Source organism: Sylvia atricapilla, chromosome 17 (assembly GCF_009819655.1).
Source record: "Sylvia atricapilla isolate bSylAtr1 chromosome 17, bSylAtr1.pri, whole genome shotgun sequence".
Classification (NCBI taxonomy): domain Eukaryota; kingdom Metazoa; phylum Chordata; class Aves; order Passeriformes; family Sylviidae; genus Sylvia; species Sylvia atricapilla.
The window spans coordinates 13766736-13793158 of NC_089156.1; the positions used below are offsets into that span (position 1 = coordinate 13766736).

The 26423-nt window shown below is 46.5% G+C and overlaps 1 protein-coding gene across 1 annotated transcript in view; it reads left to right on the forward strand.

Annotated features, from left to right (window-relative positions):
• Positions 1–26423, forward strand: part of ADGRD1 (adhesion G protein-coupled receptor D1) — a 72547-nt gene that overhangs the window by 4453 nt on the left and 41671 nt on the right. The window contains exons 5-8 of the mRNA XM_066331810.1: positions 696–813; positions 1676–1786; positions 3584–3659; positions 6918–7059. Coding sequence (XP_066187907.1) covers positions 696–813; positions 1676–1786; positions 3584–3659; positions 6918–7059 — 447 coding nt within the window. The remainder of the gene's footprint in view (positions 1–695; positions 814–1675; positions 1787–3583; positions 3660–6917; positions 7060–26423) is intronic.

Consider the following 26423-nt stretch of genomic DNA (forward strand, 5'->3'; position numbering starts at 1 on the left):
ATGAGTTATTTTATCATCTGTCACTGATGAAATACCTGCAGGGTGAATCCAGAAATTTCCTGAGTTTTTTGTTTGAATCTTCAGAAAACACAGATTTCTGAGAAGAATCTTAGAAGAGAGAGCGTTTAAACTGAGAGAAGGAGGATCTAAAGTACAGGGGGGGTCTCGTTGAAGTCCAAAATGCTTTTAAGACAAAAGGACGTCTAATTGATTTAAGTTTGTACCTTAATCTTAGCAAATCATTGATCATCTCTGGTGTAAATGGATTTCAGGTAATATAGATTTCCTTTTCACTGAAACATGCATAACCCTGGGAGTTTATGAATCAAGTTTCAACCTGGAGGGTTAAAGCAGCTTTTGTACTGAGGAGCATTTGGACAAAGATGAAAGAAAGGCCAGACTGAGCTATCTCAGCTTGTGTTCCAGGAAAGATCTGATACCAATCTTTACATACTGTCCAAAACCACGAGCACAGTTCTTGGCCTCATCCTGAACCCTGAGTGTAACAGCGTGTGTGATCCTGGCTGTCCGGGCTGCTGGGAGCACTTGGGGCTGTTCTGTAAAACACACATTTGGGGAGGCATCAGCTGCTGTAAGGTTTATCCAGGGAGGAGCCCTGTCTGGGGCAGGGCTTTCAGCTGCAGCCTGTGCAGAGCAGAGCAGTCCCTGCTGACAGTCCGTGTCTGTCCCCGCAGAGCCCGGCCGTGTTCGGCAGCCTGGTGCACACCATCGGCACGGTGATGGATCACCTGGCCCTCAACCTGGACGGGACCCCGCCGCCTCTCACCCTCGAGGGCTCCTCGGCCGTGGCAGGTGGGGCTGGCAGAGGTGTTCCCGGGTGTCCCAAACCCTGCTGTGCCTGCACCTCTCCTCTGCCAGCACGGGACGAGAACAGAACCCATCCCCTCCCTCTCTGGAATGCAAACCCCAGTTTCATTTGTAGGAAGATGTCCCTGCAGTCAGACTGGTGATGGCTCTGGCTGTGCTTGAGCTTCCCTGAGGTTATTTGGGAAGGAATTCAGAATAAGTGTCCTGTGTGGAGTAATGCTGTGCTAATGGAGTAAAAGGGCCTGCAGCTGACATGCAGTGAAGGTGTGGGTGCTGCAAAACCTTCATCCTTACAAGGGTTCCACAGGAGACTGAAAACAATAGGAACAGTTTTCACCTTTCTGGAGAATTTTATTTTACTGCTGGTTAGCATCTTAGCGCCCTAATTTCATCCGCATCTTTGGATGCTGCAGGTGTCAGGTGTTTTACCTGTTCTGGCTGCCTGCTTTGCCTTGTTGAGACCCTTTGGGGGGTGAATAACCTGAGCAGCCCCCAGGACCATCCAGCACTGCCTGGATCTCTCGCACGCTGGGATTCTCGTGTGCAGGACTGAAATGATGCCTGCAAATGTCAGTGCAGGAGGGCTGCTGGGCTGTTCTTGCCCTGGGGAGCTGTGTCTGAGCCTGGGGAGGTGATCCCTGCTGGAATAACTGCACAAACCACCTGCTCTGCCAGACAGGACTCGGATATAAAAGGCAGGTTTGGGCCTGGGGGATTTGCCATTTGTCTGCAAACATCTGGGGTTTAAATGCAAGACGTGCAATAGCTCCTGGGGAAGTCTGGTTAACCAGTCAGGGGGGTGTAGAGGCTGTTGATTGCTGATGTTTGTGTTTGGGTTATCACACAGATTTCACTGTGCTCAAAATGCACCCTCAGACCCTGAACGTGTCCCACTATCGATTTCCATCCCAAGGGCAGAGCTACATTTCCATTCCCAGTGAGGCTTTCCACGGGAAAGGTAAGGAAAAGATTAAAGACAGAAGTGGACTCATGTGCACAGGGCATCCAAAATCGATTTTGCTTTAAGAACAAGTTTTGGTTCACTTTATTTTTCCAAGAAACTGATTTGATCCTTGTGGATTGCACCGAGTCTGAGGAAGCAGCAGTGGTCCAGTCATACTAATGAGCAATTAATGTGCTGGAGATTTCATATTAGTTGAATTAATGTTGAATAATAGAGCTGAGCAACAGAGACTGAAGCCATTTAATTCTGACACATTTTTACATTAGAGAAGCCATAATTTCATAATTATTTTTTTAAATTATCTCAACTGGTTATTTTTAAGAAATTCTAGGATGTCAGATCAGGTATTATCTATCCCTTCATGCAAAATTGGTCTTTTGTATAAAATTAAACCATAAAATGCCAGGTTTAAGTGATAGCAGCTACAGGAACAGGATGAAGGTATAGACTACACTCGTGGCAAAAAGGCAGAACTCAGAAATCCACACCTATGCTGAAATGTTAAGAATCTCGAAAAGAAGCATGGCTAAAATCTGCACCTTTAGTCAAGACTCTAAAATAACAGTGTTTGAAGTTAATTATCTCTGTTAAGTGTCCACTCTGAGATTAAAGGAAGCCATTTACAGGAGTACCCACCTCCATCCTCAGATCCTTGAAAATCTGATTTAATGTGCCCTGAATCGCAGCCCCCAGCATTTCCTCACCCGGAGGCCTTTCTGCAGTCCCCTCTGCAGAGGGATGGTCCCTCTTTCATGAAGTGCAGAGTTGGCTGAAAATAACCTGCAGTGAGAAATTCTCTGATAATTACTGAACTGCCTGCCTGAGTTGTGGTGACAGCTTTGTTTCTTTGCACTGGCAGGAGCTCTGGCTGGCGACTGCAAGTCCTCCCAGGTTTGAATAACTATAATTGCAAACCAACTTGTGATGCCAGAAATAGCATGTGAGAGGAGTTTTTTTCCTTTCCCGCTTGCACAGCTCCTCACCATGCAGATTTTCTTTGATTTTCCAGAACACTGTCATGCTTTGTATCCTGAAATGATCCAGGGATGAAATGTTTTACTCTTTTCCAGCTAAAGCTCACTTCTGAGCAATTTCAGCCTTCAGACTTCTGCACTGTCCTGATGAGCTAACCTAAAAAATCTGTTACTTCACCTTGAACAGCTGACACTACAAACACTTGGAACCCAACAAAAGGGATAGTAAAAGCCATCTGTGTGGCTCACTCTGAGCAAACACACACATCTGTCTCTTCACTCAGCTGCTGGAGAGCCCAAAATTCCCTGGAATGTGGGCAGCAAACAGAACATTGGGACTGATTGCCTGGGTTTATCAGCTGCCAGTCATGGAGGGGCTGGCCTGGAGACCCTGGTGGCTCCCAGGGAGGCACTGCAGTGTCCTACCACCCTTCCTGCTGCCGGGCTGTGTGTGTGTGTTAGAATTGACAATTGATGGCTTTGACAGCTCCTTTTGGGGGTGCAGTGTGCAGCATCCTTCTGTGGTACTTTTGGTGTGTGAGCTGTACAATGCGTGTGTTAGAATTGACAATTGATGGCTTTGACACTCATTTTGGGGGTGCAGTGTGCAGCACAGGCATCCTTCTGTGGTACTTTTGGTGTGTGAGCTGTATGATGTGTTCACACCTTTTCCCTTGGCCGTTAGAACTCTGCTGAAGCCAGGATGTGAAGGTCTGTGTAACTCAGGGCTCTTGATCAGCACAGGGCTCTAAAATGCAGCCCTGCAGAGCCGTTCTCTTGCTCGGGACTGAGGACTAACCCCTGCTCCTCTCCACAGCCTACATCACCATCGTGGGCCTGCTTTACCATGACATGCATTATTTCTTCCATTCCATCAACCCCGTGGACACCAAGTGAGTATCCCAGGAGGTAACAGCCGGTTTATTGTCGTGGTGACACACCTTTACACGGTCAGGTCTTTATCAGCTGTAAACAAAGGACAAGCCATAACCCTGCTCCTGCTGAGGGGGTGTAGTCATTAACTGGAGAGAGATTGAAGTTTACATTACGTGTTTTATTTCAGGTCGCCATAAAATAGATTCCCGTAGCGACGTGTTTGTCTTTCTTTGTCTTCTCCTTCCATTCATCAGATCTGGTACTAGAATTTCATATTTTAATCTGTCCCATGAAAGGAAATTGCATTTTTTTCTCCGAGCACATAGGAAGATAAAGCTTGCACTTAAATGAAACAAGTAAGAAAACATAACATCCCTCTTTAGACAAAATCTGAATCCTAATCCTAGAAACCCATAAGGTGATTTTATTACAGGAGACCAGGCAATTATTTAAAGACCTTTTGCTTTATGAACCACATCAGTGAAATCATTAGCAGATAAGATAAGGTAAGTGCAGAGCTGTATAACCCTCTGCAGCACAGCACCCCCGGGGATTTTTGCAGGGCCATTCATGCAGAGCACGACAGGTCCTTGTAAGCAAGCGCAGGACTTGTAGGAAAACGTGTTTCCATCTGATTTTCGCTGGGGGCTGGATCAGTTCCCAGTGTCAGGCTTTTGGCTGGGCTGGTGCTGGCAGCAGGAGAGGAGCAGCCGCTGGGGCCAGGCAGGGATTGTGTCTCCGGGCACTCCTTGGTGGGTGAGGAGCCCCTGCCTGGCTGCTGCGGGTGATCCCAGCCAAAGAGTCACTGAGTGGCATTTCTGAGCCAGCAGCGAGCTGTGCTGTCCTTTGCCCTGCTCCCTCACGGGCAGGACCCTCAGCAGGGGCTGGGAGGAGCTGGGCCATCAGGGTGCAGTATTTTGTACCTACATGAAGAAGCTGAGGCAATAACTGATGGGAGCCTAGGTTTTTCAAAGGGGAGGATCAATGCAATTTATTAAGGTAATAAGATGTAATCTCAATTTTTCAAAGGGAGAGAAATAAAATGATCCTGACTTAGGTCGAAGTTCAGCAAACACAACCAGATTAAAGATGCTGCATATCAAAGCTGTGTATTCTAATGCATGTCACAGATGCTGGGCCCTGGTACAGCAAATGAAACAGAGCTGCAATCTCTGAGTGCATTCCCTGAAATCTGTGGGGCAGGGCAGCCTGGAGAGCCATTCCTGTTCCCCTGAGCTGTGTTTGTTCCCAGCACTCGTTTTGAGGATGAAGTCTGCCCTGTCACAATGTTAGAGAAACACAAAGACACGGGAGAAGAAATGTTTCCTAGATTTCTATAATTAATTCAAACTGCTTGAAATGTCTGCAGCGTGTAATGCACTGCACCATCATGTCTATAAATCTGTAGGTGCAGCTCTGCCCAAGCCAGCATCCAAAAAGGTAATAATTCAGGGGATGCTGCCTTAGCAATTTTTTCTCTGTGGAACCAAACCCCAGGTACTCAAAGATGTTTTAAAAATAAGTATTCACTTCTATTCTGCTTGCTTTCTTTTTTTTTTTTTTTGTGCTCTACTATTATAACTTTTTTGCTTACTTTTCAGTAGAATAAATTTTTTCTCAGAGTAGTTTGTTTTAAAGTATTTCTTTTGTGTTCCTTCTACCACTGAGCTACTCAAACACCTGTAATTTGAAACTTGACCTCTTTCATTTTTTGTGGTGGAAAGCCAAAACCAAAACTCTTGGAGCTTTTGTGCTGTACAGACAGATGATTTCTATTTTCAGGCTACATAAATACAAGTTTCTAAGGGGAGCAACTTTTGATTCTTTACCCAAAGAAAATGAAACACAGCGATGTTTTGAGCCCATTCTGCTCCTGTTTGTGTAGATGTGCACCTGACACTCAGGGCCAAGGTGAAGAAAGGCTTGTGCAGGCACAGAAACTCCATTCCCTGCTTCTCATGGAGATTTGTCTCACTTCAGAATTCAGCAAGGTCTCTAAAGTTAAAACAAGCAGATAAAGGGTGTGAGAAAAGCATCCATGCTCTTCGTCTCTGTAGGAGAAACCTCAAACTGTTGGATAATGAGTTTAACTTTAGGAGTCCTTATCTAAACTTAAATTTGTCTGTCAGAGTAGCAAATTCTGCCTTCAGGTGAACAAGCTGCATTCACACGCAGGTTACTGGGAGCAGAAGTAATCTCTGATGCTGATGGGTTTTTTAAGGTCAGCACTAAGGGGTTGTGCTAAATGAGTTCTGTTCTGTGACCCTGCCAAGGAGCTGAGTGAAGTTATTTGAACGACTGACATGAGGTTTTTATTTCGTTTTTTCTAAAATAAAAATAAGAAACCACTGCAGACAGGTGTGGGTGTAAACAAGGTGGTTTTTCATTTGCTTTCAAAGTGGCCCTTTCCAGGGGTGGGCTGTGTTCAGAAAGCCAAGCTGGTGGTTAATTCACCAGGGCTCAAACTTCTCGTGGTAAAACCCATTCATCCACCTGCTCCAGAGACAGATGACAGCAGTCATTTAATCCTGCAGTTTGTGACTGAGGGTAGAAAATTCTACCCTGAAGCCAAATGCATCTCAGTTACTCCTAAATGTGTGAAAATGTCAAACTCATAAGTTTTACCTTAAAATAAGGGTTCTTATGTACTGCAGAATTGCTTCCCACTAGAATAAATGCATTTCCAGCACTTATCAGCTATTTAGATTTAGTCGAGTTTAGCTGCTTGTGTTATGACCTTTCTTTCCCTCTAACAAATTTAACTGACCATCAATTTTTCAAGGTAAAGCCATAAATCACTTCTGGATACATCCCTATGTTTATGTGCATTTGTCTGTGTGTCTCACGTTGATTTATCTGTTTGATCAGCCAGCCTGAAACCCCCTGCAAATTTTCCTCCTCACCTTGCTCAGGGTATTGTTTAGATCCCTTTATAGGATATTCTCTAATTGCCTCAAACACTTCCAGCAAGGCTTGTAAACCTTTGCAAAGAGGAACAGAGTGAAGGAAGACCTTTGCTATCAGTCTCCAGGTGTCCAGAGCTGTTCCTTTTTCTTTATAGTATATATATATATATTATAAAGCATATATGTAGTTCCCTATACTTTATAGGTATGGCTCCCAGTCCTGTAGGGTCCTTTGGGGCCAGACCTTGCTACCCTAGAGGAATTCATTGGCTTGAATGGAAAAAGGAGGTCCTGTGTTCCTTTCGTGTTATGTATGAACTAAAGAACAGTTGTTATTCTTCTTCTGTAACATTTTTATCTCTTTCCAAGGATTGCTGAAGCTGCTGCCTACAAAGGTTACATGATCTCAGCCAGCAGCCACCTCATCTCTCTCACAGTGGAGCCCCTGCCCCAGCTGTCCTACAACCTGTCAGGATCTCCTCTCATCACCATCCAGCTCACCCACAGGCTGGTAAGTCTCAGGATTTCCTGTCACCATCCAGCTTCAGTGCCTGGGGCCATTTCTTTGTGTTTCTCTGGTGATTTTTGTGGCAATTTTAGCAGCAATGCAGCTGCCATTTGTGGATACACCGTTATGTTTTTCCCAGCATTATGTCTTTTTTCCCCATCCCTGCAAAGGCTGATGAATTGTTGGAGAAGGAGCAGTGACCAGAGCAGTGTGAGGCCTTTGTTTCTGGGTGCTCTGGGTGTGTTTGTGCAGGCTGCAGCAGACTGGGATGAAGTGCTGCTTTCTCACTGGAGTGTTCAATAGCAAGAATTCGCTTGTGGTTTCACTCTTTGATCTTAGTCCACACTGAGATAACTGAGGGGGTTGTTGGTTTGATGTCGGTGGAATGGAGGAGAGTTTGGACTCTGAGGTGAAGCATTGCAGCATCTCTGACCCACTTACAGCTCTGAATGGCAACAGCAAGGAAAGATTTAAATTCTTGAACATTTCCTAGAATACATCTCTTAGATGTTCTTCTGAATATTTTATCATATTTTTCTTTTAAAGCTGTTTTCAAGGCAGTTTTTCTTCTTTCTGTTGGGCTTTTGATAAAGCTGGAGTCAGCTCCAGAAAGCAGGAGGGGTCCCTGGGGCCCCGGACTGAGGTGTGCTGTTTTTCAAACTGAGGACTCCTAAAATGTCCCGAGAGGCCTCTTAGAGCTGGGCCCTCGTGAAGAGTGAATTTTGTGCGGATCATTTACAAAAGGCACTTTGCTCTATTTACCCAGGTCCCTCTCACGCTGTAGTTATGATGATTTACTAGGAGGCTCTTAAGACAAACCTGTGGTTTTTTCCTTTTCCGGGGTACAGATAGAAATGTTGTATTTTTCAGGCACCTTTCTGTGCTGCAGCCAGCAGAATCCCGGGAATGAGGTGTGACCGTGGCTGGTGCTGTCCCCTGGAGCAGATCCAGCTGCTTTGGGATTTCAGACTCCTCCTAGGGCAGGCTGTGCTCTGTGGTTTCTCTCACAGAGCTCTGCTGCCTAATTAGCAATGCAATCACAATGTTCCATTTGACAGGAGGACGCTTCCCTCTGACACCTGTGGCTTTCAGGATGGAATTGCCCATTCGGCTTTTAATGAATGGTTCAGTTTAACACTGAGGAATGGATGAATAGATTATTCCAGCTGTGGCCGAGTGTGGCCACACCGGGCCAAAGCTGTTCTCTTGCACACTGCTATGCCTCCAACGAATTCCATGGAATCATTTCGAACAATATAAATTTAGACAACTGTAAATTTACTTAAGGAAACGACTTTAGCAAGTTTACAGAAGTAAATTCAAGTGAGTTTACTTCAGCAGGTTGGGAAAGGGCTCCACGTCCCTGGAAGCTTTCGGCTGACAGCAGCACAGATCCTTTCTTACTCCAGATATTCAGATACTTCAGATATTATTTCACTCTGAAGTGGTTTCCTTTGCTTGAGTGGGGCTCCTCATGGAATAGAAGTAGAATTTAAAATGTAAAAGAAATTCTGGCAAGATCACTGTGTCAAAGTAGGTGCTTTAGTCAAGTTATTTATCCAAGTTTGTGGTTGAATAATATGTTTAAACTGAGAGCATAAAAACTGGCTTAGAAACCTGTTTTATCCATTAAAATACTGCAGGAATAGGAGAAATATTTGAAATGGATACCATTTAATTCTTATAGCTGTTTGTTTGTTCCACATAATGTTCTCAGTTGAACAGAGGAAAGCGTAATAAGAAAAAGTAAAAAATACCAAGTCCAAACAAATAGTTTTTCTTTATGAAAGTTTGAGTCTGACTTCTTAATTCCCCTTCTTGTAATGTGTGTAGGAAAAGTGCCAATCACTGAGCACGAGAAACCCAAAGGCAGCTGGAATAAACCAAGTCTATTTTAGGAAATAGTTACAAAGAGAATTCCTGTGAACTCAGAATCACCCCTTGAAACAAAACTTCGCAGAGTTTGTGGTCCCGCAGCTGGACTCGGGGTGAGTTCAGTGTCCCTGGGGCAGGGCTTTCTCCGGAACTCCGCGCTGCTCCCACCGCCCTGAGGAGCTGCTGCGCTCCGTGGGTTTCTCTCTGCTGTGACCCACGGGGTGTCTGATCCGTCCACGGGGATTTCTGTAAATGGGGTGTCCGTGCTCCCAGTGCGGAGAGCCGCGGGCTGAACTGGGGCCGTGGGGCTGGGAAACGCTCAGAGTTCATAAAACCCTGTTAATTAGGGTTCTTGGGCCGGGGGGAGCACACTGCGCTCAGTTACAGGCTGTAATGGCAGCACAGTCTCCGTGAGCACTGAATCTGTTCCGTTTCTCTTTCTCATCAGCAAACTTTTGCCTGAATTAAGTCCTCTAAGAGGCAGAATTTAAGACACTAAATTGCAATAGTCGGTTGCTGTTCAGGAACACTTCAGCGATAGACAGACAGTTTGTGACAGATTGAAAAAGTGGTGATGCTCTGCTCTTCACCAACCCCTGTGTGCAGCGGAAGGGATCACAGAAATCCCCCAGCACCTCCAGGGTGTGCGGGAGGATGTGCAGTCTGACGGTGGTTGGAGGCTGGAGACAGCTTGGGCTTGACCTGCCCAGATGTTTTGTAGTGAGGCAACAAGAGTACATTTTGTAAAATGATTATCTGAAAAAAATTCAGTTTCCAGCAAGATGTTTTTCATAGCAGGAGCAACTAGAGAAGAACTAACATTTCACTTCTGTGATCCAAGAAATTACAGCACAGGGTAGAAATTTAGAAAAGATGAGTGTCAAGGCTGAAATGCAACAGAACGTTCTCTGGAAAAAGTCAGAAGAGGCAGCAGAGGAGGAAATTGTGTCAAACAGCACCAGTGTTTTGTAAAAGTCATGTGGCTACATAGCACAGACTGTGTAGCATCAGCCTTAATTTCTGCCCATGCTGCAGTTACGTTTTGATGCTCCTGGGGACAGAGTAGCTGTAAATTCTCCTGTTTCAGGCGACTCTCAGCCGGTAGAAACAGCAGCAGGGATAAATCCAGGGATATTTGGTACAAAGAGGGCACAGAAGTGCCACAGAGAAGGTGATGGGACACAGGGCAGCAGTCCCAGCCTGGGGCTGCTCAGGGCTCTGTGGGTGCCTCTCTCCTGGCTGCCACTCCAGGGAAAATTGCCTCACATCTGGAAGAAAACTCCTACACCAGTTTCAACCACTCGGAGTTTTCTCCAGGGCTTTATTTTCTCCTTCCTCTTTGCAGAAGGGGAACATGTGCAGCTGCAGTTCTGGAGAGTTCCGAGCTCCTGGCTGCTGCACCCTCTGTGAGAGTCCTCACATGAAGATTAGATGCAAATTGGGAATTCCTAAAGCAGCTGCTTTTCCCTCAAACACAGTTTGGGGCAGTGCCACTTTAGAGCGTTGTTTGATTCAGGGAACAAAGGCATGTTTTACTGAGATACTACAAGTCGGGACTAATTGAGCTGTGTTCCCCCTCAGTCCTTTGCTCAGCGTGGTCCATTTTAACAAACACAGTGCCTGGGGACTCGTGAGCTGTTAATGTTTCCTACCACGTTCTTACACCGGATCATTAAACAGCTGCTTCTCCCCTCGGTTTTGGGGCTGCCTCTGCTCTTGCGCTTTGTGCAGTTCCCTTCAGAGCCCCCTGTGACCTTTCCCTCTGTCAGCTTCTCCTCTCCACCATCAGCCTCTTCCTCGCTCATCTTCTGCTCTGTCCCCTCTCCTGGCCAGTGCCGTGGCTTTGCTGAGCCGCAGGAGCTGTGGGAGCAGCGGCAGCTCAGGAATCCAGGAATTCAGGAATCCAGGAATCCATTCCCTGTGCTGCAGTGCGGACACACACAGAGCTCCGCAAACCAACCCTGCCTCATCCAGAGCCTCTTCTGTCTCCTCTTTTGTCTCCTTCTCACCCAGCTTTTAATGAGCAGTGGGATTTTTGCCTTTCAAACACACCCAAACCTCATCCTTTCCTCTCTCCTTTTCCTGGGCATGCAATTCCCCGAGGTTTGTTTAACATCATTACTGATAAGGAAAGAAAATAAGGGAAGAACCAATTCCCGTTTGTACACAAATATCAGTGCTACCGTGAGAGAGACTAATCAATGTGGAGCCAATTAATTTTTATGGCAAGTTAAGTGTTGGCTAATTTATATATTGATTGAGGAAAAACAATGAATCTTGTCCACGTCTGAAGAACACAGGTATAATTTTTCACTGGATGGACTTTGACAGAGAGAGCTTGACTAAAATACAATTAAAACTGTGACTCTTGCAGAATGTACCACAATTAAGCAAAAAGAAAAAATAATAATAAAGCTCACGATTTTAAAATCGATGCAAAGTTTGGCACCTTGTTACACAAGTTCAGTCCTTGCTGTAAAGAATGCAGGAACTCCATTGAGTTCACATGAGAAATGAACACAGTTGCAGATACTTTTCTTGCCTCTGGGCAACTTTAAAACCCAGCAGTTACGATGATGAAGTACAGCTTCTTTTAACAATGCAGCAAGAGTTTTCTATTGTTAATGTTATTAACAGAAACATCCCAGAATTTATTTTCTCAGGGGACTCCGTCCTACCAGCCTGGAAAGGTGAACTAACAAAACCCACAATTTTTGTCAAGCACATTGAAGATGTTCTGCTCTAAGGACCAGGATTTGCTTTGTGATAAGCTGTAATTCATGGAAGGTTTCATTTCCATGTCAGGACAGGTTCAAACCTTTGGAGACACGAAACTTTGCCTGTGTTATCACTCATCCATCATCAAACAAGTCCTCAGTATTTCTTTGTGAGAGAAATAGCAGGATGTGGGTGGGAACAGGAAATTTATTAATTTGTCTGTATTTCTGTGTCATAGAATATTAAAGCCTTGAATGTGGAATGCTCCTCTTGGCTTTCAGTTTAGAGGGACTGGACCAGGAATATTTGAAAGCTGCCTGTTGACATGTCAGACACATAACACATGATGAGGGAGTTCAGTTTGGTTTTGTGGAACTCAAAGTTTAGTTCATCATGAAGGTTGAAAAGTTGTGTCAGCTTTGCTGTTCTGGTGATAAAGGAGCAGTGGGCAGTTTCCAGAGGGAATGAATTTATGGTTAGGAAGAGGAGGCTTTGAAAACTCCACAAGTCCATTAATGTAAGTCGATTTCTTCTCCCCCCCACATTAAACATTTACCCTTTCTGCAGGAAAATGCTGAGCATTGCCTTGCACCACTGAGTGGGAAAACTGGAACACGCTCTGCTTTAGGAGAGGGATACTCACAGTCCTGACAGAAAAGGGAGAAATGCTGTTTTTACAGTCTGACAGGCAAAGATTTCTGCTCTGCTGGTGGCTCAGGGTTTGCTTTGAGCCCAGCTCCTGCAGGATTTGCCAGGGACCAGGACAGGGCCAGGGCTGAGCTGGGCACGGGGCAGAGCTAAACAAGGACAGAGAGGAGATGGGACAGCTATAAACAGAGAAATCCCATGGGCAAATACAATTAAAGAGAAATAAATCTCATTTATTTGCCATAAAAAAAAAAAAAAAAAAAGTTGGATGAGCTTAAAATTCTAATTCAGAACATTAACCTGTTCTTAAGAAAAACCCAACTAATTCCATTTCCCTTTTTAATTTCTTTGCCCAGGTTTTTAATTTTCTAAATGTTTTTTTCTTTGAAAATTATTTTTCTCAGATCAATGGACATCGAAGTTTTGCTTTTATTTGCTTTCCTAAGGTTAAATCTGGACTTGTTTCATGCAGGTATCTAATGCAAGGGACTGTAGAATATTCTCTATAGAAAGTCCTTACGAAGATAAGTGTAGTAATTAATGCCTCAGAGGCACAGGTACTTTTAGTTCAAAATCTGATGATTGATTTCAGAGAAATCAGACACAGAGACATATTTTTAATATTGGTTAAAATAAATTCTCATGTTTAGTGAGAACAAATCCAATCTGGTTAACTGGTAAAGAGAGAGGTTTTTTTTTACTTGTCATATCTATATTTATCCTAATTGAGTCATCCTAAAGGCTGCTGTTTATTTATTTATGTGAACTCCCAAAGTTAGGTTAAACACTGCTGCTGTTCCCTTCCCCAGCATGGCTCTCAGGTTGGGAATGAAGGAGCTGACTACTCAAGGAGATACCTAATTAATAAAGCTGCAAGGAAAAAAACATCCTGTGGCACTTTAGATCAGCTCCCATTAAACTTGTGTGAGTTATGCTGCTCTTTGTCAGCACTTTTTACAGCAGACTTTTTATTTGCCTGAGGATGTTTTAAATAATTTCAATAGCAAGAACTTGGGAGCCAGTGCTGTGTTCTTCACTCCTTGTTCCAGTCTGCCATGATAATTGATATCAAATACTGCTTGAGTAGCCAGCAGAAGGAGAACTTTGGAGAAAGCACCAGACACACCAGGGAATTTGGTTTTCCTGAGTGATTTTGTAATTATTCAGCTACACTGATGAAATACTACCGATTCCCATTTGTTATTAGGGATGGCAATTTTACCCTCAAAGAGTTTTGGAATTTCAGATTCGGGAGAAAGCTTTTTTCTTTGCTTCTTTGTGTTTTTTCCCAACTCAGCCTAAAAATAAGTTTTCTTAATTTTTGCATATGGCAGATATATGGTAATTTTTGAGGAGCATTACTTAAAGGCCCCCAGAACTGGATTGATTTTTCTTTATCACAAAAGTCAGCTTTGCAATGTGATGCTATTAATTTGCACTCCAACTAATTAAAAAGCTAGAGCAGTATTGAATTTTTCTTCTACCCTCTGATTTCTCAGTTTCACCTTCTGTGTAATGGTTGTTTTGTGATTCATACGAAGCCTTTCCCCAAGATTTATTCAGTGTTAAAGTCCTGATTTCCATTGGTTTTGATACGACACCCTTTGTATCGACACGATCTGTTTTCTGATCACTTTTGTCTGTTCCTGCTCCAAGTGGGGAGAAAATGTCATTGTAGAAGTAGCTCAGGCCTTAGTGGGAGCAGGTGCTCACAGGGGTCAGGCAGCAGAGTCACAGGGTGACTAAACGGGGCCAGTTTGGGCTGACAGGACACCCCCAGGGCACTGGGCAGCCTCTGCACTCCCCAGGTGGCCAAACGCTCCCAGGTGGCTGCTGTCACCTGCCGAGCCCTGCAGGGATGTGACACCACAGCAGAAGGGGCCGTGCACAGCCTGGAGGCTTTCCGGAGGTGTTTGGGGGTGGTAGAGCACAGCCCGGGGGGAGGTGGGAACGTTCCCTTCCTTGGGCCTGCCCGCAGTGCTGAGTGCCCCCGGGCTGCCACCGAGGAGCTGGGACAGCTCCTGTGCCCCTCCTTGGCAGAGCACCTGGGCTTGGTGTCAGCTCCTTGGGGGAGCAGGAACATTCACACTGAAAATCTGCCGAGGGCCAAAGTGTCCGTGGGGCCGAAGGGGAAAACCAGCCAGGGGATGATCCAGGGCACCAGAAAACCCAGCACTGCCCTGCTTCAGACCAGCACTGCCTCGCTCTGGGGAGCAGAGAGCTGTACCCGGGCAGGTGAGGCTGTGCCTGGGCAGGTGAGATGTATCTAGGCAGGTGAGGTGTATCTGTGCAGGTGAGGCTGTACCTGGGCAGGTGGGGGCTGTGCCTGTGCAGGTGGGGGCTGTACCTGTGCAGGTGAGGCTGTGCCTGGGCAGGTGAGGCTGTGCCTGGGCAGGTGAGGCTGTGCCTGTGCAGGTGGGGGCTGTACCTGTGCAGGTGAGGCTGTACCTGTGCAGGTGAGGCTGTACCTGGGCAGGTGAGGCTGTACCTGGGCAGGTGGGGGCTGTACCTGGGCAGGTGGGGGCTGTACCTGGGCAGGTGAGGCTGTACCTGTGCAGGTGAGGCTGTACCTGGGCAGGTGGGGGCTGTACCTGGGCAGGTGAGGTGTATCTGGGCAGGTGAGGTGTATCTGGGCAGGTGAGGTGTATCTGTGCAGATGAGGCTGTAGCCGGGCAGGTGAGGCTGTGCCTGGGCAGGTGAGGCTGTGCCTGGGCAGGTGGGGGCTGTACCTGGGCAGGTGAGGCTGTATCTGGGCAGGTGAGGCTGTACCCGGGCAGGTGAGGCTGTACCTGGGCAGGTGAGGTGTATCTGGGCAGGTGAGGCTGTACCTGTGCAGGTGAGGCTGTACCTGGGCAGGTGAGGCTGTACCCGGGCAGGTGAGGCTGTACCTGGGCAGGTGAGGCTGTACCTGGGCAGGTGAGGCTGTACCTGGGCAGGTGAGGCTGTACCTGGGCAGGTGAGGCTGTACCTGGGCAGGTGGAGCCGTGGGGCAGGAGCAGGGCTGTGCTGAGCAGCCAGCACAGCTCTGGGTTTGTCTGACAGGACCAGCCCTGCCCCTGTCCCTGCTGGGCGCTCCTCACCACTGTGATCTGCTGCCTTGTGTCCTTTCGTCCATCTCTCCTTGGGGCGGAATGCACAGGGATTGTGCAGGAAGGGAGAAGCAGCCTGGGAGGGACCAGCTGGGGATGAGCTGGTTTGGGTTTGGGGATGAAATAGGACGCTGTGTACAAACAGTTCACTCTCTGAGTCCTCCAAAACCCTCTGAAGGCAGCGTGGAGGGAACAAGCTCCTTCAAAATGTGTTGTTAAAACTGATCACTTATTTTAAGAAACAAGTAATCTTACACTTAATCTAACCGCCCTGAAGTGTGTGGTGTCACTTTAAATCATGGATTTCACAGTGAACCACACAAACATCAGACCCAAATATGTCCTGTGAACATAAAACCTGAGGAATGATAGAAGAATTTCCCATAAAAAATTTATAATTTGCAGAGACTTAGTGCTTTATTGTGGTAAATTCTGTACCCAAGGGAACAAAAGCATAACTTCAGTATGTAGTACATTTCTGCATTGTGTATTTTGATTCTTCCTAGTCTGCAGACTGTTGATTAGCTTCTTACTTCCCTTGATTTGAGTATTTTGTACATCCCAGAACTAGATTTACATATTTAAGCTCCTTCTCTGGCTTTCTCCTGAGGAAAGTTAGAACTCAGTAAATATTGTATAAAAAAACCCCATAAATATTCTTCCACTTCAGAAAAAAAAATTGAGTTTGCTTCCTGCCGCTATCAACTAGCCAGCAGAAAACAAAGTACTGGCAAGAATATTTAGCAGAGCAGCAAATTTTAAGTGGTTACAGAAGACTGTTCCTGGAAGGCAGACTCCAGAAGGGAAGCTGTGACCTTTTTTCCTAGGTATCTCTTATTTTATTGATGTTTTATACACAGTTGTCTGGGTATAAAACTGTGAAGACTCTGTCTTCACTAAAGATATGTCAAAACACTTGGAGATTGACTGGATTCCATACAGTGATCAAATGTTCAAAGGCAATTAATCAACACGAGGGCTCTGTTCCAGTGCTTCTCCTAACAGAAAGTGCTGCTTCCACTTTCCTGCTGCACACATTTCATCCTGATGTCAGCTGCTGTGCAAGTCTCGTAGGACACAATCTTATTACTTGATATCCAAGCCTCTGTGTCTTCTCCTTGTATTTTCTTTTGATTCATTGAGGAATTTCCCTTTCAGGCCATTTGGCTCTGACTTTGCAGCGCATCGATGGTGGCACGGAGTTGGTTTGCTCTGAGCTGGAGAATAGTCAGCCCAGATGCTGGAGGTGTTTGTGCTGCCCTGTGCTCGCAGCGAGGGGCAGGCAGAATTCCTCCTGGGCCTTTGGAGGGTGAGGAGCAGCCCGATGAGAGGGACGGGGAGTTTCCCTCCCTGCAGCTCCTGTGGAGGCTCTGGAGCTGTGCAGGGCCAGCTCTGGGGTTCGGGTACCCAGTCCCCCTCTCTGTGAACCAAACCCCGTTTGAACACCTGGCTCAGGCTGTGTTTGGGGGAGGTTTTCTATTTTCACCCCCCGGGACTGAGATCTCTGTGTTGGCTCCGCAGCCAGGCTGCCTGTGCAGCCACAGGGGCACCAGGTCCTCCAGGACACCCTCTCACACCAGAGGGTTTGTTCGAAGGTTTTGGCTGAGTTTTTCCTGTTTGCCCTGATTGATAAGGGAATGTGGAGCGGGGAAGGTCCAGATCTGTGGAGCTGAAGCTGTGTCCCCCTTGGCTGCAGGGGAAGCTCCTGCTGGGAGCACTCCTGAGGGGAGCAGGTGGGATCCATCAAGGAACCAGAGGTGCTGCTCGGGCCTGCTGTAAGGGCTGCACAGATGAGATATGGAGATTTATATTTGTGATGACAGGAGCTTAGATTAGTTGCTGAGGAAAACTTGCCCCATTTTGGATTTTCTGGAGTGTGCATTTTTTTAAGCCTAAGGAATGCATTTAGAAAGATAGAGAAAAAAAGTTAAAAGGGGATGATACTATAAAAGTCCTTTATTTTTCCCCATATTCCATCTTGCATGACTGAACTAGATTTTATATGTTTTGATGATGCCACAAATGTGACATTTCAGCCGAGGGCTATAGAGCCTATCGAGCCTGAAAATAAAAACGTGTCCTGGAAGCGCTGATGGATCAGTGACGGGGCTGGAGCTTCCCAACCAGTGGGAAATGATGACAAGGCTGCATACAAAATGAATGGGTTCAGTCTGAGCTGCAGCCTCTCCCAGCTGCCTGACACTGCTCTGGGCAGGGCTTTGTGTCAGAGCACTGGGGCTGAGCAGGACATAAAGGTGTGTCAGAGCACTGGGGCTGAGCAGGGGATAAAGGTTTTATCTCAGAGCACTGGGGCTGAGCAGGACATAAAGATCTGCCAGTGCCACCTCCCTGTGCTGCTGCTGGGCTGGGCCATCCTCCTTGGGAGGGGGCTCAGGCACATTCAGCTCAGGAGTCTGAAGGACAGTACAAAGAGCAGTATTTCACATTTTGTACACAGTATCTCCCGTGGCAGCACGTCTGCCAACTCCAAGAAAACATAAGCTAAAAATAAAGGTAAATTTCAGAGCACTTGGGAAAAAAATTGTGCAGCTTAAACATATGGTCTGATGAGAGTCTAAGTAGCTTATATTTTGAGAGCTAAATATAGAGAAGAGTATTCTAGTATACGCCATTTAATTGGAGAGTACGGCAAAACTGCAGCTCTGTGCTCTGTTGATGAACATCGGTGTTACACTGCAAATCTCACTGGCAGGAGGACAGATGTGATCCCACGCTGTGTGTGCTGCAGCTGTGCTGTGCAGGGAGTGGTGCTGCAGCCCTGCCCCTCTGTGCCCCGGCTCTGAGTCTGGCCCTGCTGAGGAGGACCCCGCTGGGCGAGGCTGAAGGCTGCCCGGGGACCCACAGAGCTCTGCCCGGGCAGGGAGATGTTTCTGGCTGCTGTCCTGGCCGACAGCACATCAGTAATTTATACCACACTGATAATACGTTGTAGTGCCAGTAACTTTTTATAACACTCCTAAAATTCCTGATTCCTGTGGGGAAGCATTCCTGCAGCGTGGGCATCAAGTGATCACTTTCAGATGTCACTGAGCACTGGGACGTTGGTTCCTGGCCAAGTCTCTGTTGAGGTGACCAGATTGCAGATTTTCTAGGCTCCAAGACAGGGAGAAGGAGTTTGGAGGGCTGGAAGGGGGAGGAATGCAGACCCCACCTGGGATGTCCTTACAAGCCTTCAGGCAAGCCAGAAACCTCTTTCCCCTTCACATCTGCCTCCTGTTCCTCTGCCATGCCTTGACGGTCAGATCCTGAAGGGCTCTATCAAACCCATCACAACCTGCTGTGTTATTTCATTTAAAGTCACCTTGGGTTGTAATTTAATCCTTGCCCTACATTCCTTTGGTGTAATATGTGTAAGTATTTTCCAGGGTTCACTCTGTCCTCCTCCTGCCAGCTACAAAAACTCCAGACTGGGAGAAAATGTGAGCAATGAGGCAGGGCTGTGCCTGGTGCTGCCAGGCCAGGCTCAGGCAGGAATGCACTTGGAGAGCACCAGGCCATGGAGATGATTTTTGTTATCTCTGGAAACGTGTGCTAAACAAACTAAACACAGCTCAAATCTCACATCTGCTTATCTGTGCCACTTCTGCATGGGCCAGGGAGGGAAAATCACCCCCAGGAAAATCCACGGGCACAGCTGAGCTTCAATTCCTGCTTTGCTTTCTGTTTGCTCCGTGAACAGAAAGTTTCTTTTGAAATCCTTTTTGTTTCCTGATAGAACCCAGTCAAAGACACTGGGGAAAACTTCAGGTTTCTTGCAGGAAGGTAACAGAGGCACAGGGGCTTTAAGATGCCTTAAGATTCCACAGTCACTCCTTTTGTTTGCTCCCGTGCTCTCATTTTATGATATTTCTAAGGTATTTGTGAGCTTTTTCCCTAACATTCTGCTAAGTGATTTCCTGCCTAAACAATTGCATTATTACTGCAATAACAGATGTGCTCACTCCTGCAGTTAAACGTTGCAAAGTAGTTCTGAAACACCTACAGACACCTGTATTTCATTTCTCCCACATGACTGGGACCTTGAGGGGTGATGATCTTGATTCCAAGGTCCAAAAACTGAACTTGGGTCCTACTGTTGTGTTTGGCCAGAGGTGGGTGGCTGTGATTTACTGCAGAGGATTTGATTTGAGCTCTTGTGGACACAGCTTGTGAAACCAATGGGAACAGAGAATTGCTATTTAACCACAAAACAGGTAAAAGACTGTGGGGTCAAGAAAGGACTTTTGCAGTGACATCTGAGTAGATCAACACTGAAATAATGCAGGGGCAGTTCCTGGAGGTGTCAGTTCCTCCCAGTTAATGTAATTACAGCTTACACAGGTCCCTTGGCAGTGCAGTATCTCCTCTCTGTTAATGATACTTGAAACAGCAGAATGTCCCAGGGAAAATCTTGTAATACATTGTGCTGTGGCTTTAATTAAACTTCAAGCAACTTTATCTTCTAAAAAATCGTGCCTAAGTAAGATATACATGATGTTTAATTTGAAATAGAAATAACATCACTCTGGAGTCATCTGTTTAAAGATACATGCATTTAATTCTTCATAGAAGGAAGATACAAGGTGGCAGTTTTTGGATTTTTTTTTTTTTCAGATAAAATATCAACATAACAAAGCAACTCTCAGACACCAGTGAGAATGATTACTTAGTTCTACTTAAGGGGAAAAAGAAATAGAAGTGTGGCTTTTCTATGAGGACAGGGACTCTTGTGAGGACAGGACCCTCGTGGGGACAGGACCCTGGTGGGGACAGGGACTGTCATGGGGACAGGACTCTCATGAGGACAGAACCCTGGTGGGGACAGGACCCTGGTGGGGACAGGACCCTGGTGGGGACAGGACCCTCAGGGGACCCGCAGCACTCGGGGACCGCCCTGGGCACCGGGGCTGTGGTGTGGGGACACGGGACAGCTCCAGCTGCTCTCCTGGCGCCTCTGGAAACGGGAGGGTTTGTCCAGGGTCAGAAAAGATCCCTTCACACATCGTTTTCTGCCCCTTAGTGACCGTGCCTCTCGTGGACAGGTTGTCGTTCGAATGTGAATATGTTTCCCCAAATTTATCCTGCCCTGAGGTAGGCTGGAGAAAGTTTTTCTGTCTCCTGTTGGCATGAGTTTATAGGGACTGCAGCAGTGGAGGGTCGCCTGAGAATTGGGTATTTCCAGCTCGTTCTGCGCAGAGGTCGCTCGGGGTGATGTGTAAAACAAAGCACTTTTCTCTGTGACATAATCCTGCCTTTCTTACGAGTTTCTGGGACCACCCGCCGTGGCCAGAGTCAGATCCTTCAGTGGTGCATAGGAAATGCAGTCAGGCTGGACTAAAACATCTGGGACAGAAAGGCCCCTGGATAATTACAGAATTTGGAATTTCCATAGTGTTCTTTGTTTTCCCCCGGTGTGAATTATAATGAGAAATCCTCTCAAGGTACAAAGAATTTCAGATTTCCACTGGTTCAGACACTGCGTGATGTGTCCAGGATGTTCAGTCCACAGAGGCTCTTGGTTAAATATGGGATGGCAAGAAAATCTGTCAGGTTTTTTTACGGGTTAAAGAAGGACAGGGGAGGTGAGTGCTTAACTACAAAGCTGGGAAAGTAAGAGGGAGCAGGGAGCCTGGACGGTGGTGTGGAAGCATGAATCACAACTACTGCAGTTCTCCTTTAGTCCCTCAGGGTATCGGAATGTCCTGACTTTCCGAAGGGGCACTGAAACATCTGCTGCTGCTTTGTTTATCATCTGGATTGTTCCGCCTTCAGGCCAGAAAGAAAAACAACCAGGGCAACTTTTCTGGCCTGATTTTGCCTTTTCCAGCCCTTGTAAAGAGAGAGAACTCTTCGGTCTCCACGAGAGGGGAGCCCAAGGAGGAGCAGCTGGGATGTCACAGAAGGGCACCTCTGCACCTTTCCATAAAATTCTCTGTGGCCCTGCTCCAGCCTCTTTTTTATTGCCCTGGTTCCCTCAGGCCGGCTGCTGGAGGAGTGGCAGCTGTGTGTGATGTGGTGACACATCCACAGCACCCTGCTCCGCTCACACAGCGGGACATCCATCGTTTTCTGATCCCTGCCAGCCCCTGGAGCCCACCCAGCTGGGCAGACATCCCCCAGGCCCCAGCCCTGGCTCCCCGGAGGTGGCAGGAGGCCTGATGCATCTCCTGCAGTGCTGCATGGGGGTGGCAGCTGCAGCTCCTGCAGTCAGCTCTCCCACACAGGGGTAGCTTTGTGCTTTTTGGGGTTCCTCATGGCAATTTCTGGTTTGTCACCACCAGCCCCTTCCAATTCCATCTGCACCTGCTGTTCTGGGCAAAAGCACTTCAAACAAAAAGACAAGCAATTACTCAGAAGAGCAGTAGCCTGCCATGTGCAAAGTCTGTTTGCTTCTTTGCGTCTCCCCATGCACTGAAATGTTTTTGGGGCAATGGTTTTTGTCATTTCAAATTATAAATAATTCCAGGGCGTTACTTAGGAATGCTCCATTAGACAAATGGGTTATTTGCTCTGTGCAAATACAGATGTGCTCTTGAGAGTGTTTCCATAAAACCTTTGTAGCATAGATTTGAAGGACATTGGTGAGGTGCTTTGTTTTTGTGACTTTTACCTCAGCACACTAATAACTTGGTATTTGTCACCTCTGTTTTCCACGTTGTCATGTGTGGACATGGTGACAAACAAGGACAAAAAAATCCACAATACCCAATTCTCTCATGTCTGCAGGAGTCACATACATTTGCAAAGGGGAGATGTAAAACACACCCTTGATTTCCACAAATGCTGTCTGCTTTTCTCAGGTGTGAACATTGCCGTGGAGAGCAAGATGTTTAGAAATGTTCCATATTGGTCTGACTCTCCTCAGAGTTTAGTCTGTGCTAATATAAGAAAATTCCCTTTTTTTAGTGCAAGGTGGAGAATTCAGGTCATGTCTCTGCCCCAGGCAAAGTAAAGTTTCCTTTTCCATTCCTTCCGTGGAATAAGTGAGCTGGAGAATATCTGGAGTGGGGAGTGCTGTGTCCAGGTGGGCAGCTCTGCTGTCCCTGTGTTCCCACACCCTCAGCAGTGCTAGCAGAGCTTTAGAGTGCAGGATTATTCTGGGGGCAGATGCCTTCCCTCTGGACTTGTTTTCCTCCCAGCCCACAACTCACAGTACAAACTACGCAGCAACTCAGCAGAATTATTGCCACACATTTCATTCACGTGGACTGATGTTTTTCTAAGAAATTGGATTGTGCTTTAATGTTTCCTCAACAATTACCCAAACCTGTTAGTGGTGCTGGTGGCAGTCCAGCTCTGACTGCAGCGTGGGCTTGGCTGAGTCACAGAGCATTTCCAGCACATCCCAGGGCTCAGGAGAAGATGTCCTGGGTTCTCGGGAGTGTCCCAGTGCCACCGTCACCCCAAAGAGCAGCCCAGGCTGTGCATGGGGCTGGCTTTGCCCACAGACAGCATTTCTGCTCCAAACTCACTGCACTGCCTGCCAGGAGATTCTGATGTGAGAGTGCTGCCAGAACCTCCTCGGTGTGAGTGGATTGTCACCCAGACCTGGTGCTCCCTTCACTCCTCTCTGCGCCCTGAAGCAGGGAAGGTGAAATCCTTCACCAAACAATTGCAGAAATCTCCCAGAATTACATTTCTCTGTTTCTGCTGAGGCTGAACTAAGATCCCTCACTCAGATTGCTCAGCTTAAAAGAAGGGTTATACTGTAAGGAGCTGCCTTTTATTTTTTAATATATCTTTATTTTCCTCTTCTACTTTGGAAAAGAGGAGAAGTGGCTGTTCAGCTGCAGTTTTTTATCAGGCTCCAAAGACCTTTGTTAGTGCTCCCTCTCTTCAAAAGCAGCACTGCTGCTCATGGGCTGAGGGGGGGATTTGGGGGGCAGATGGGGAAGGATCTGTGCAGAACATGCTCAGGAAATGTTTTTCTCAAGTGCCCTTTTATTCACTCAGGTTCAGAACTCTGGACGGGCTGATTTAGGTGTCTTTGTGCTGAAAAGATTGAATGGCTCTGGCAAAGGATTTATAAACCTGTGTCGTATTTTTAAAATGGAAACTTTTTATTTTGGCATTTTAACATGGAATGTGTATTTCCTCTAATGTGACACACTGAATCTGAATGTTTTCAGTGTTATGTTTCAAAAAATGAAACAAGAAGACTCGGGGTTTTGTTCCACACATGTAGGGACATTGTATTGAAGAAGAAAATGGTTTTTTTGCCAATCTAGAATATATTGCTACAACTCCCTGCCTTGTTTTCTGTGTTGATCACTGTAACCAGACTCCTCAGCTCTCTGCTTCACTCAGCTCAGTGCCTGAGCCACCTTCTCCTGGTCTTCAGGAACTCTGGTTTTCTGTTCCTTGTTCCATGAGCAGCAGCCAGACAGTGCTTGTCTTTGCAGACTAAACGCTGACAAACCTCCGTAAAGAGCAGAGTTTTCAGGGTGTTGTTTGTGTTGTGATATCCCAACCAACCAGACAAAGTTTAATCAGCATACTTTAAATTAATTTTGTATATTCTTTGTGACATTTTGGATCTGTTTTTTTTTTCTTCTATTTTCTGTGAATTACGATGGATTTAACAGAAAGTTGTGCTGAAGAACTTTAGCAAAATGTTTTCATAATGTTTTTTGTCACCTGAGACGACATGTCCACCAAGTTTGGTCTGTGAGTTTGGAAAGTCCAGATCAGTTATTTGTCAGTAATTGTCTTTCTTGCTGCTCTCTCCATGAAATCCAAGTCCCATTTCTGTGCTGCAGGCCGGGCTCTGGCCCGGATCAGCAATGGCAGGTGTGTAACACACCCTGATTCTGGAATCAGAAGGCAGAGCACAGAGAACTGTCTGCTTAGGGAAATGGGAGATGGGTCCTGGATTCTGCTCACAGCTCTGCACTCAGGGTCGTTTCTCTCTCTGGAGTGTGCTCACAACAACAGCAGCCACGGTGTCTGCTGTGCACGTTTGACACCACATTTCACACCAGCCAGGAGATTCTGGGAAAGGACACAAATGAGCTGAGCATTTGTGGTGGTGCAGTGCCTGGCAGACACAGCAGCAGTCACAGGGATAATAAACTGGCACTTCTGGGGGAGAAAGCTTGGGCGCTATCTAAGCAAGCAAGAGAATTTCAGGGAAATGGGGTCCTGTAATCAGTCCCGGCTGTTGGGTAGCACTGCCTTGATAAACTGCAAGATGAATCAACCTATTCAATGCCAGCTGTATAAAATTACAAGATGGATGGGACTGAAGGGATAATAGAATGCAAAATAAGACCCAGTAAGGTGCAGCAACTGTGCAAGGCCAAAACTCTGTGAAAAGCTACATAATAAAGAGAAATATATGCAGAGGCCAGCAGCTGAATGGATTTGCACTGAGCAGGGCCCATATTTCTGTCTGAAGTTTGCAGGTGTCAGCAGCTTTGAATGTATTCACCTTTCTGAGCCTCTCAGACAGGCTGAAATGTGCTTGTTTTCCTTCTTCAGAGGCACACAGGACATTTAATGTCCTCTCACAAGTGCCAGGCAGCTCCAAGGTGTTCTAAGGCACCAGTGTGAAGGGGTAAAGTTTGCTGTTCACCAAATGCATAAAGATAAGGGTGAGGATGAAGTGGTGATTTGAGGAGTAAAATAACTTTGTGGAAAGAGCTGGAGGATGGAATAAACCAGGCAGATGGAAAGATGGAATAAATCAGTCACTCTTCTAAGGCCTAGAGAGCAGCAGGCTGTTGTAGAGGGTCCCACCAGATGAGGTACAGGTGTGTGAGCCTTCCTTCAAAGGCTGTTTCAGAAATGAAGAGCTGGTGAGAAGTCTTGTGTAAAAGTTATACTGGACCTGTTACTTCCTAGGGATAAATTCAGGTTCTTTCAAAGTATTATCCCAAGGTTGGTTTAGTCTGATCCATATTGGAGATGGATCATAAAGTGCTTTGAAGCATGATTTAAAAGAACAAAGTACAGCCACTGAGAATATGCTGGGGCCCAACAACCTTTTGTGTCTGCACCAGCTGCCCCCGAGGTGCCCTGCTATTCCTCCAGCAGAATTGCTTTGTGTTTCCTCTTCTGAAAGCCTCAATCAATAGCCAGCTTTGCTTCAATGGCACAGCACAGGGTTCTTGTAAAGCAGCATCTCCTCGCTGTCATCAGTGTTTGCTCTGTCAGAAATTCGTCATGCCAACAGTGATTTTGCAGGCAATCGTTCAGGGGTTTCACCTGCAGTTCAGTCACCTCTCCGAGGAGTTCATTCCTGTCGAGGAGGACTGAGTGCCTGACCTGGGGGCTCTTAGCAGAGCACCAGATGTCACTGCTGTCCCCGAACAATCCTGGTTCGTAATGGTTGTTCATTTAATTGAGGTGATGTTCTCTCTGGATGAGCATCAGGCTTATTTATCCACAAAAAAAGGGATAACTGAACTCACCTTTTAAATTATCCTTCTCTTTCATGCCTCTTCTCTTTTCCCGAGACTTCAGAACAAATTGAACGCTGGCAGTTGTGTAATTATAATGTCCCTCTGCTTGTCAAGCAAATTTTCTGCCTTTCTGTGCTGTAAACCCTGAGTTCTCCAAGGGTCATCAGCTCTTTCAGTGGCTCCTGTCTCCTAAATCCCCAAACATCTGCATTTTTGGTGAACTATTTCACACCTAAACACAACAAAAGCATTTAATGTATGCTTACAATATTCGTTTTGAGGGCCTTTTGCAATTTTTTGGTTGCTGGGCAGGGTTTTATCTGGGGCAAAGAGCCCTGCAAGAGCCTCTCCCTCTGTGAAGTGTCCCAGGAGAGCTGAGGGCTGTGCTTCACTGTTGTGCTGCCTCCTGGCTCCACGGAGCACCTGCAATGAGCACCAGGAGTGGCCTGGGTTAAGGAGCCTTGAAAACTCTCCACAATGTGATTCTGAAATGTTCTGACCTCACAGAAGAGCCCAAAGAGTGCCCCAAGAATCAGTGAGAGCCTTGGGGATGAGGAATAAATCAAAGGCTTTTCTGCTTTCAGCATTTCGGCTTGGGGAGGCTTTCTTCTCTCTCTCTCTCAAAGGCACATGC